The following is a 13159-nucleotide window of genomic DNA, read 5'->3' as shown; positions in this document are numbered from 1 at the left end:
TTACATGTGAATGGATAATGATCTCCACCTGGGGATACCAGAACTGCTCCAACTCCATTACCCACATTATTTAAGGCTCCGTCAAAATTCAACTTCCAAGAGTAGTCTTTTGTAGTGTCTTATTCAGCAGCTGCCACATACACTATCTCCTCATTGGGGAAATTAAAATTCAAGGGTTCATAATCTTCTAAAGCTTGACTGGCCAGAAAATCTACTATTGCGCTCCCTTTCACAGCTCATTGACTCACGTAGATTATGTCAAATTCAGAAAGCAGAATTTGACACCTAGCCATCCTTCCATTCAAGGCATTTGAATCCATCATATACTTTAGAGGATCTAACTTTGAGATTAACCAAGTCGTATGGTACAACATATATTGCCTCAACCTCCGAGCTATCCAAACCAAAGCACAACACAATTTTTTGATTGGCGAATATCTCAATTCACACTCTGTGAATTTCTTATTGAGGTAATATATTGCCCTTTCTTTCCTTCCTGATTTGGAGGTGATAACACTAGAGGACTCGAAAAATATTTTTTAACTTTATCAAAAGCTCTCTGGCATTCATCATCCCATTCTCCTGGGTTATGCTTTTTAAGAAAACGAAATATGGGGTCGCATTTCTCTGTTAATTGAGAAATAAACCGAGCAATGTAATTTAGTCTTCCCAGGAAACCTTAAACTTCTTTTTGAGTGTGTGGTGGAGACAACTCTTTTATAGCTCAAACTTTGTCTGAATCAATCTCAATTCCTCTCTCACTGACTACAAAGCCCAATAGCTTTCTAGATCTAGCCCCTAAAGTACACTTGGTTGGATTAAGCTTTAACTGAAATTTTCTCAATCTCATGAACAACTTTCTCAACACTTGGATGTGCTCCTTTTCAGTTCGAGATTTGGCTATCATATCGTCAACATAGACTTCAATCTCATTGTGCATCATATCAGGGAATAAAGTCACCATTGTTCTTTGATATGTCGCTCCAGCATTCTTTAATCCGAATGGCATCACCTTGTGACAGAATGTGCCCCACAAGGTTATGAAAGTAGTCTTTTCCATGTCCTCAGGATGCATCTTTATCTGATTGTACCCTAAGAAGCCATCCATGAAGGAAAATAATGAGTAACCAGCCATATTGTCCACTAGCGTATCAATATAAGGCAAGGGGAAATTATCCATTGGGCTAGCTTTATTTAGATCTCTATACTCCACACACATTCGTACCTTGCCATCTTTCTTGGGAACAGGCACAACATTAGCTACCCACTCTGAGTACTTGATCACCTGAAGGAATCCCGCATCAAATTACTCTTTGACTTCCTCTTTTATCTTTAAGACAATATCTGGCCTCATTCTTTGAAGTTTCTGTTGCACTAGCCTGCAATCTTTTTTTATGGGAAGGTGATGTACTACAATATTAGTGCTTAAACCAGACATATCCTGGTATGACCATGCAAAAACATCTTTGAATTCCTGAAGTAACCCAACAAGGTCTCGCTTTGTTTCTTCAGTTATGCATGTTCCAATCTTTACAACTTTCCCCTCTTCTAGAGTCATCGTGTCCACTGCTTCTTTATGAAGTGAAATTTGCTTTTCCTCTTGTTCTACCATCCTTAACAAGTCAGGAGATAAATCACAGTCTCTGTCATCTTCAAAGTCCTAAGATCCCTCCAAACAATGTCTTGCTCAAATAGTGATTCTGAGTCAATAACAACATCACTCATGATATTGATATCCAAGGACCTATTACAGGTACAAAAAATATACAAAGAATGAATGAATTTGATAGTTATTGTTTTGTATGATATGTTTATGAATGAAATAAAAGAATGATTGAAGAAAGTCCAAAAAAAGATCAGGATAATTATTTAAATGAAAAGAATAATGTGGAAAGAATAAAAAAATGTTTACTTAAAATGATAGCAAAAATGTATTACATTAAAATAATGATGTTTGAACATAAGCCAATTTCACAAAGAAATCTTTATTGTCTTTAGGCTTAAAATAACAAGTTTGTTTTGAATATTACTCTGAGTAAGCTCTAAAAACTACAAGAAGGTCTTCTGCAGTCCAATTGTCTAGAACAATCTTAGGCTCATATGGACGAATATTTGACGAAATCCCCTCTTCGATTTCTTCTTCAAATATAGCATTAATATACATATTTTCCAATTCTCCTTCCATGTTTTCTTTCTCTGGCATCCCTCATTCAGGATAAATAATCCCTCCTGATACAAAAGTCCTGGAAATGTGGGGAATTATCATGGGTTCCCACTTAATTTCTCCACCACTCGCACGTGCTCTTCTTCTTTCCTGCCTTCTTTTCAATTCTCTTTTCCTTTGTCTTGCATCTGGCTTTAACCCCAAACCAAAGTGATCATGCTTGTCTTTCAGCATTAAGATCTCAATTCTTCCCTGAAGACATCTCCCAAGTCCCTTTCTTAGTAAAGCTCCACGTCCTACGATTAAGTGTAAACCCATTATCGTAGTTTTGGACATTTTTGGCTCTAGAATTCTACTTCCCTCAGTGATGAATGTTGCATTTACAAACTCCAAAGATCGAAAAGAACACTCAATGGCTTCCTCATCTATCTCTAAATACGGTGAATCACTGCTTACAACCGCAATAATATCCTCTTCAGCATTTATCGTTACCAACCGTCCTTTGGATACCAGCTTTAGCTTCTGATGTAATGATGAAGGCACTGCCCCTGCCGAATGTATCCAAGGTCTCCCTAACAAACAGTTGTAAGAGGGCTTAATATTCATTACTAAGAAATCCACTTCATATGTAGTTGGACCAATCAACAAAGGTATTTCTATTCTTTCCATGACTCTCTTTTCCGTGCCATCAAATGCTCTCACTATATTCTGATATCCCTTCATGTGTGAGCTATCTACAAGTAATCTATTTAACGTGGATAAGGGTAATACATTCAATGCCGACCCATTATCAACCAGAACCCCTAGCAATGTATATCCTTTACATCTGGTAGTTATATGCAAAGCTTTTGTAGACCCTATTCCTCCTGGTGGTATCTCATCATCATTAAAGAAGATGAAGTTATCAGCACTTATGTTATTAACCAATCAGCCCAATTTGTTCACGGAAATATCATTGGTCACATATGTCTCATTTAGTACCTTCATCAATGCACTTTGATGTACTTTTGAGCTTAGAAGCAAAGCTAATATAGATATGCGGGCTGGTTGTTTATGCCACTGTTCCACCACATTATACTCACTATGCTTCAGAAATTTTAGGAACTCCTTAGCTTCTTCTTCTTTCACTGGTTCATTAACAGGCACCCCAGGTTCGACCTCTTTTCCTTTCTTTTGTTCGACCATCACATCTCTTCCTTTCATAGCTTCTATTTGGGTTTTTTTCAAATCATATCGTCTTCCACTGTGTGTGTGAGATCCCATATTTTGATCCTCCTTTAACGGACTGACTGAACTCTCCTTTCCTGGGATTGTCACATTACAATTATAGCTCCAAGGGACCCTTTTATTATCCTTGTAAGAGAAAACTGCTGGCTTTTGAATTATGATCTTTGGCGTTGTCTGAACTGCTGCTTCATTTTTAGGACGCGAACTAATAACCACAGGATAATTAACTTTTGAGACACTTGACACAGATTCTGACGCGTATATATACTCTTCCTCCGTAATCTCTTTATAAAATTCTATTTCTTTGTTGTCCATCAGGCCCTGGATAATAGCTCTGAACTCTTCACATTCTTGAATTTCGTGTACCTCTTCATGATGGAACTCACAATAATTCTTTATCTCATCATCACTTCCTTCTAAATTCGAAGTAACTAACCCCCTTCTTACCATCTCCTTCCAAACCCGTTTCAAAGGAGTTTTTACTTCTGAAACATCCACTTTGATTCTTTTTCCCATACCTCCCCATCTATTGCATTTACCCCACTGTCAGTATGACTAGGTAGCGGATTTTCTGTACTGGGCACATTATCGAACTTCACAATACCCATCTGAATAAATCTCTCAACCAACTTCTTAAAAGTAGTGCAATTTTCTATCGAATGTCCTACAATCCCTGCATGATACTCACATTGAGCATTTGCATCATACCATTTAGGAAACGGAGGCTGTAATGGCTTTAGATAAAAACGTGCCATCACAGGTGCATCGAACAAACTTTGATATAACTCTTTATATGTCATGGGGATTGGTGTAAATTGAAGCTTCTCATTGTTTTACCTTGCTCCAGATTCTTGCCTTGATGAACCCTGACCAGTAGTTACGGCCTTTGGCTGACTTACAGTAATAGACTTTGAATACCACACTTTTGCATTGTTCACTTCATTCTCCTTTTTCTGTGGCACAGACCTTATAGCACTTTCTCCTGCATCTATCCTTCCATTTCTTATGGCATTCTCAATCATTTCTCCTGTCATGACTACATCCACAAAGCTCCTTGTAGCACTTCCTAGTATGTGAGTTATGAATGGAGCTTTGAAGGTATTAATAAAGAGCATTGTAGTTTCCTTCTCCAAGAGCAGCGGCTAAACCTGAATGACCACTTCTCTCCATATCTGTGCATACTGCTTAAAACTTTCATTTGGTTTCTTCTTCATATTCTGCAGAGTAATTCTATCAGGAGTTATATCTGTTACATGGCTGTACTGCTTCATGAATGCTTGTGCCAGATCTCTCCATGAACTAATTCTATTTCGACTTAACTGATTGTACCATTTAGCTGCTACTCTCACCAAACTGTCTTCGAAGCAATGAATGAACAATTGATCATTATTAACATACCCAGTCATTCTTCTGCAAAACATAGTAATATGAGCTTCAGGGCAACTCGTTCCATTGTACTTCTCGAATTCTGGCATCTTGAACTTGTATGAAAGTACTAAGTCTGGGACCAAACTCAGATCTTTTACATCGACTCCAGGATGTCTATCAATACCTTTCATTGGCCTGACTTTTTCCTCCAGCCATTTACACCGCTCCTCCAACTGTTTCTGTGATTCAGTCCTTACCTTTTCCTCTTTCGCAACTTCATCCAAATCAGGCACCATTGGATTATTCAAATTATTACTAGGATAAAAACCTGAGCCAGCTTGAAAATTCATTGGTACTGAAACTCCAGCCTGAAACTGCTGAGGCCTAATCGTAACAGATGGTTTCTGCAAATTAATCTCAGGTTGTGTCTGCACATGTGTAGGAGTGAAGCCAGGAGGATACTGAGGGTCTTCATTATTTTCCTCAACATTATCCATAGAACTTTTTCCCTTATCCATTCTTCCCCTCAGCAATTGGGACAACTGACTCATCATCTCTCTTTGGGACTCCATCATTTGTTTCTCATCTCCTTTTGCTGAACCTTAGCTAGTTGTTCTTGCATTTATGACTACATTTGTTCTTGCATATCCTTTTGCATTTGCTCTAACTTTTCCAGTCTTTTGTCTATTGACTTAGTCTTTTTCCTTGTACCGTAGGGATGCGTATTTGGTGTGTTTTTGTTGGTTTCCAAATTACTAAAATAATTTTTAATTAATTAGAATCTTTTTATGGCGTTTAATGCATATGATGTAATGTAATGCAAATGCATGAATGCAAAGGAGGCATCGACTCTGATTCAATTCCATTTAGAAAACTTTACTAGAAAATAAAATTCTTTACATAAAACTGAGTTACAAATAAGACTTCTCCCTAATGCTCAGAGCCTTAATTTCCTAAGCAATGAAGCTAGTTCCTGTCCCCTATCTGACTCCAACTTATGCTTCACACTTAATACGTCTGCTTGTACTACTAAAGACTGTCAGTAATTAGCTATTTCTCAAATTTGTGTCACATCTTCTCCCATGATGTAATCCCTACTTCTAACTTGATCTTGAGAATGATGAAGCTGACCTTTCCATTGTTCCTCATTTGCCTCCAAGAAATCTATTTTCATTTCACAACTTTGCAATGCCGTCTCTAATTCTTTTATTTTTCCTTTCATCTCTTCGATCTTCGTTAAGCTTGCTCTCAACTCTATCATAGAATTACGATTCCGATACAGACATAGAGATCTCTCCAGTTTTGCTACTCTAGCCCTTAATTCATCTTGCTCGTTTTTACTCTCTGACAAACTTTTCTCCAATGCCTCGTTTCGAGCTTGAGCCTCCTGGAACCTCTTTTTCCACTGATCTGCCTTAGTCTTTTCTTCTCGAACTTCCTGATGCCATTGTTCTGATGTTTTACCTAACCCAGCAGTCCTCATTGACAGGCGCAGCTTCTTATAATCTATCTTTAAACTTTCCAAATCCTCCTCTACTTCACTCTTCCTCTTCCGTAACTTTTCTGCCTCTGACTTCTAAACCTCCACATCTAATTTTAAGTGGATTTTCTCTTCCTCCAACTGCTCAATCTTTTTCCCAAGCTCAGAACTCTTCTTCTCAAAATCCTTCCTTATAATTTCCAACTCTGACGGGGTGACTTGTAATTATTCCTCCATTGGTCGGGTGCTTTCTACACTTGGTCTTGGAATATTGTCATTGACCCTTTTTCTAAACCATCTATTGTATTCAGGTGTCACCATGGAACCAACAGCCAACCTCTTCATCCAGCGAGTTTGCGTCCAGGCATCAGATAGTTCCTGAACTTTCTTCTTATAGTGGTTACCTTTATATGGGAATTCACACTAAGCCAGCCCGAAAGTCGTGGGTACAAACTGCCTCGATTTATACTGTCTTAATGCAAGCGACGGAGTATACCCAGTAACTCCCCAAATTCCTGACAATGGTACCCAATCAAAGTTTCCACATCGATACAGGATGTCATCAGGAACCATCCAAAAAGCTCTCCACTCTATATCCTCCTCCTTGAGATTTTGAAGAATTTCCATCCATTTCTCCTTTGAAATATCATCTCTTCCTCGCATAGCTGCCTCCTCCTTTAATTGGGAATAGCTTTCAGAGAAGACCCGGTAAGAAACCTTGTTCACTTTCCAAAAATGCCCATGAAACCAAACCACCAACAATAGTGCACATCCAATAAATCTCCCCTCGTCTGCCTTCCGACACATACTCAAGGATCTGAACGTCTTAGCCAATATTACAAGTATAGGTGTGATTCCCTTCTCAAGACGATCGAATAAGTCATTGACTGCCTCATCCACATGCCTTAAAGCCTTAGGAAAAATCACCTATCCATAGATGCTTAAGGTGAAGATATCGACCCTCTTCCTTTCATCCGAATGTGTTAAAACCAAATCTCTCAAGTTTTCCCAAGGAATACATTTACTATCCCCCTTTTGTTGAATTCGAGCATTGACCCAAGGCTCGCTCATCCCCAAAATAGTCATCAATTTCTTCATAAAAGTTGGACCATTAAAAACCTTAACATAAGCTTTTCTGACTTGAACTTTTGGACACCTCAGCAGGATAGTATATTCCTCCATGGTAGGCACCAAATCCACTTCCCTAAAAGTGAAGCACTTGTAAGCAGAATTCCAAAACTAAGCCATAACTCGGAACAGATGCTTGTCCACCTTAATATTGAGCAAGTAGGCTATATCACCATAACTCTGATAGAATAACTGTTTGGCTCCCTCATCCCAATGAGCCCATATATCTCGCAACTCTTGCAACTCATTCTGTGTCACATTGACGCGGTGAAGTTCTGCAACTCTGATGTATATCCTTCTGCCAGGCTATCCCCTTTCTCTGATTGTAACTTCTCTGACCACGCACGGACGGCCGCATTATCCTCAACTTTATCAAGAAATTCATTCTTCATGTTAAATCTTCTAACTTAGTAATCGAATACGAATCAACACCTCCTTTAGTATGCAATGTTATGCAAAACACAATCAAAACAAAACATAACAAGTCAGTATCAGATATAAATAATAAAATACAAGCAAAATAAAGATGATCAAAACACATATATGGGCAACTACTAAAGTTTAACCTAACTCCACCTAAAGAAGGCTCTTAGGGTTCATAATATGTGGCTCGATTCTAAAGAGAAGGTACCTGAACCAACAGATTCCTTAATCCTCACCCATTATAGGCTCATATGGATCGAGTTTAGTTCAAGGGAATACATTTCCCTATGACCATGCGGAGATGAAAATCTCACGAAATCATAGGTATGGATGTATCTCGAAAGCAATCCACTAGCCCATACAGAGGTGAAAACCTCACAGAGGCATAGCTTCTCACTCTCACTTAAAGGTATAACCGCAACGGTCATGCAATGCCATGCAATATTAGTCGACAAGACTTGAGTCACAACAATCATAGAAACAAATGCAATCAAAAGAATTATGATTTTCAAAACAAATTTTCAACTCTTTGAAAAAAAGACAGCAAATAATCAATTTTATGGCTTGACTCTCTTGTTCAATCCCCAGTGGAGTCGCCAAGCTATCGAAACCATTTTTTTTGAAGAAAAACAAGGATCGACTTTTTAAAACCAAATGTGGAGTCGCCACCAATCATTTTGTGTATGTGTGATTGGATCACCTCATAAAGCATTTATTTAAATCAATTTTGGTCCATGTAAATTTAAAAATGGGTTCGGAAGCTGGTTACGTATGAGGAAGGGTTAGCACCTTCGCTACCCCAAAAACTGGTACCAGATTGATTAATTGCTGTCTTTATGTCTAGGGTTTTTCAAAAAAAATTTAAAACATGGTTCTTTTTAAAACATTTGAGTGGTTTAAGCTGGTCGTCAAAACTTTCTCATTTCAAAGGTATAAAGCATCACATCCAGCACGATAGGACGTGATCCTTTATACTTTGTAGAACACGATCGAGTTTTGACTTCCAAAAGCTCTTAGGTCAAAAGTTACAAAAGGGTGTCCAAATATTTAGTCCAACGAAAAATCGAAACCCAGCACGGTAGGGCATGATTTCTCAAATTCCTAAATACTGAACATTGCCTTATTTTAGGATTTTTTAAAAAAAGATTTGTAAACTCAAAACATGCTAATTTTATTTGAAAGTCAATGGAATAGTTGACTTTAAAGAGTTGGAAATTATAAAGCAACATTTGTAAACCAAAAGAGAAATAATTAGCATGGGATAATATACATGCATAAGATGCAATATTTGGTGAATGAAGACAACATAACCTTACTTAACCAACTAAATCAAACAATTGAATATGGCTAATCTAAGCAAAATGAAACCATCCTTCCTAGCATGTATGGAGAACAATTGAGATAACAATAAAAACGAAAGAAATAGCACAACATGTAACGCCCCAATTTTCGGGAATCCTGTGAATGTTGGCATAGGTTTAATTATGTTAGTTGGCCTCTAGAAAGCCCAAACTTAAGATAGAACCCGACAATTTTAGTTAATTTTTGTTCCATAAGAAAAAGGGGGTGAAATTATGAAATAGAACCTATGTGAAAATGTTTGAAAATGCTATAGGCTAAATTGAAGTGGCCAAATAAATAGGAGTGCAAAATAGGAGGATTTGCATGACAAACCTCCCATTTTACATGTAGTGGCTAATCATCATGTTGTTGTAGACAAAATGTACACTTGATATCCATAATTTATGGTACAAATTGATACAAATTGATAATAGGTTAGGTAAATGTTCCATGATAATAGGTTAGGTAAATGTTCCATGATAATGGGTTAGGTAAATGTTTCATGATAATGGGTTAGGTAAATGTTTCATGATAAGAATTTCATGTCTTTTGTAATAAATAATTAAATGGATGAAATATGAAGTTTTATTAAAAGAAAAAGGGGTGAAAAGAACAAAGTTTTGTCCATCTTTGTTCATCATAGCTAAAAGTTAGAGAAGAGAAAGGAGAGGAGAAAGCTTTTGAGTATTCGGTCATTAAGAGGAGGAAAATTGAAGGTAAGTTCTTGGTACCTTGCTTCTATTTTGAGGTTCATGAGTTCTTCTTGATTCTACCTTAACTCTTGAAGTATATTTTGCTTTTTAGTTGTGTTGTGAGCATTTAGTCATGAATTAAAATGAAGGAAATGGTTGTTGTTTCATGTTCTTTTGATGAAAAATGGAAGATAGGTGAAGTTGAGCCAAACAAATGAGCATGCATGTGCCTTAGATGCTAAAGGGAAAAATCGGCTAACATGTTGTGCTTTAAAATGATGAAATGGAGATTATACTTATGTAAAATCATAGATATGTGATGATTGATTGGTGTTATACATGTTTAAATAACATGCATGCAAGGTATATGTGAAAGAGTGATTTGGTAATAAATCTGCTTGGGACAGCAGCAGTAATGTGACTTTGGAAAATCACCATAAATTGTGGGAGATGAATTAGAAGCTGAATAAATTATGTAATTAAAGCTTATTGAGTCTAGTTTCTAATGAAATAAACAAGAACATATTTTGAATTCTGTACAATGAGAAATTTGATTCGTAATGAAGAGTGGTCAGATTAGTCAAACAGTGAAACATGGGAAACTTTAAGAAAAATCTGGTATTGATTGGCCATACCAAAAATTATGAAAATTTTATGGATAAAAGATATATGAGTCTATTTTCAGGAAAAATTAACGGCATTTGATTTGGAGTTTTGTAGCTCCAGTTATAAATAATTTAGTGACTGTTGCTCAGGAAGACAGCTTGCAGTGAAATTATGATTATGTGGTAAACATTGACAAAAATTTGTTAATGAGTTGCTTATTGATTTCTTATAAGCTTACTATGATCTGTAGGTGTGGTTGGCGAATATTGTAAGGGGTTAATCGTAGTTTGTATTTGAATAGTTAGATTAACGTGTTAGTAATCCAATTGTAGGCGGTTCATGTGTAGATCTCGTCAAGATATCGTCATAAATGTGTGTAACCGACACCTCTCATAGACTAGATTGGCAAAAGCGAAAAGCGAAATGCCGAAAAGTCGATTATTTTGGGAATTTGCGAGTGTGCGAATGCTCGTAAGATAGTTGGGTTTGTATATTTGGTAATCTAAAGTAATAAACTGCGATGCGCGATTTCGTACATTTTGATAATTTGGGCTTAATGGGCCAAAGATCGGGTTCATGGGCCAACGGCCCAATTAAATAAGTATCTTGTGATAAGTGTTCGATAGTACGTAAATAGTTAGGATATGCATGAAAAACCTAAAAGTAGCTAAATTACTATAATACCCCTATGTATGGAAAATTATCTTGTTATACCCCTAGGTGCAAAATTACCGTTATACCCCTAGGGTTAATTTTGACTAAAAAGCATGACGATCGATTACGTATGATGTATGCCATGATTATATATCATTGCATGGGGACATGGGTTATATTATGGAGGAAGCGTTCGGTGGCTATGCCACAAATATCCGATCTGGTGGCTGTCACAAATATCGATCTGGTGGCTCGCCACATATATCTGATACGGTGGCTCGCCACGATTATCAGATCTGGTGACTCTGTCACATTATACGCTCTGCAGCCATGCTGCAAATTACGTGGTGTGTAGCGGTTGGGTGGGTCGAGTTGTCTCCCACACGGTGTAAGGTTGGTACGGGGTGTATACGGTTGGATATAGTTGGGTTTTGCATAAACATGTAATATCATTACGTTACATTATGGGCCTATGGGCTTTATTCGAATACATTGCAGGCTAAGGCAAAACTTATTCTATTTCGTGGTTTGAGCTGATATAGGCTATGGTTGGGTTATTTTACACACTGAGTTTCCCCAAACTCACCCCTTTTATTTTCATCCACGCAGGAAATCCCCAACCATAGTGGGCTTGGAGCTGTGAGGGAATTCGGAGTGGCCACCCGTTCTGAAAGTTTGGTTTTCTTCTGGTGAACTGGACATCCTATTATTTACGTTAAGGTTTGGGTTTTTAAATGTAATAAGGCCGCTTAATTATTTTTGATGGTTTTAATATGTATTACTAAGATAGGTAATACTTATTTTAACTGTTGAAGTTGGATAGCTTTAGGGCGCGTTTTCAAAAATAACAGTTGATTTCAAAATAACACGACAACAAGCAAAGCTTCCGCAATGAAAGTATTTTCCAAAATTAATCACTTTTCTTAAAAATGACTTAATCAAATCGGTTTCCTAGAAATATCCATGACGTTAAGGGTGGCAATGGTGGTATGCATGTCTAGGATTGGATCCGAAGGGAGCTTGGTACTTAAGCAGTCCGATGGACTCACCACCTCTTTTCCGGTTTCCTACCGGTGCATGACTTCCATTCACTTTAACCCTTAATGAATTAATCTTTTGAACATCAAGTACGATTTTCTGGACTTAGAATGAAATTTTTTTTTTAACGTTTTTGATGTGGCATGTTAGATCCGGCCATAACTTCTGTGCCGGGTTTGGGGTGCTACACAACAATTATGTATAGCCTAATATAACAGAGTCAAATAGAAGATATACAAAATAAAGTGAAAATTAAAAAAAAATATATGTATAAGACAAATTTGAAATGATGAACACATAATACATAATATATGAATTGATGAATTAATAATTTTGAAATTATTTGTGAAAACAGACTAGAGGTATATATGTAATCATTAAAATATGTATTATAGAATGAGGATTTTTAAACCAAATAATATACAAAGTGTTAAAAACATTGGTTAAAATACATACACTAAAGGAAAATTTAATAATATATAAAATATGAGAGAATAGCATATGTATACAAAAAAAAATTATATGTATAAAATGCATGAATTTAGTGATGTTTATAAATCAAGCATATGTTCCAATATATATATGTATGTGTAAATGGATTTTTGAAATAAATGATATATAAAATAATTTTACATGAAACAAATTGATTTGAATTAATAATACATTTTGATAATACATACATAAAGATAATAAGATATGAAAGTGTATACAATAAGTAAATTGTACAATTTAAAAGATGGCCCTTAAAAGAAACACATTATACACATATATAATTTTAAAGGAAAATATATATACATACATAGAAAAATATTTACATAGAATAATATGAAATCAATAACGTGGACTATAGTAAAAATAATTTAATATGAGTTAGGTACATATGAATAAATTTTAGAAACAATTGTATGCTAAAATAACATGGAATTAAAATATGAATTATAAGATTTACTTAATTTTATCATAAATTATATATGTAATAAATTTTAAAACACAATTATGTATACAAATATACAAAAAAAAACTATATGTATAAAATAA

At 36.2% G+C, this 13159-nt stretch overlaps 1 protein-coding gene and 1 long non-coding RNA gene across 2 annotated transcripts; one reads left to right on the top strand and one right to left on the bottom strand.

Annotated features, from left to right (window-relative positions):
• Positions 1-2206: 2206 nt before the first annotated feature.
• LOC108488321 (uncharacterized) lies at positions 2207-4425 on the bottom strand. Its single transcript, XM_017792603.1, has 3 exons — positions 4229-4425; positions 3146-3917; positions 2207-3040 (listed from the first exon to the last, which is right to left on the bottom strand). The coding sequence occupies exons 1-3, from the start codon at positions 4423-4425 to the stop codon at positions 2207-2209; spliced, it is 1803 nt and encodes a 600-aa protein (XP_017648092.1).
• Positions 4426-9705: 5280 nt separating this feature from the next.
• LOC128281615 (uncharacterized) lies at positions 9706-11949 on the top strand. Its single transcript, XR_008271863.1, has 2 exons — positions 9706-9847; positions 11693-11949. It is a non-coding gene; the product is annotated as an uncharacterized LOC128281615 (long non-coding RNA).
• Positions 11950-13159: the final 1210 nt, after the last annotated feature.

The sequence above is a fragment of the Gossypium arboreum genome, chromosome 10 (genome assembly GCF_025698485.1).
Source record: "Gossypium arboreum isolate Shixiya-1 chromosome 10, ASM2569848v2, whole genome shotgun sequence".
Taxonomy (NCBI): Eukaryota; Viridiplantae; Streptophyta; class Magnoliopsida; order Malvales; family Malvaceae; genus Gossypium; species Gossypium arboreum.
This window is presented reverse-complemented; position numbering and strand designations above follow the sequence as displayed.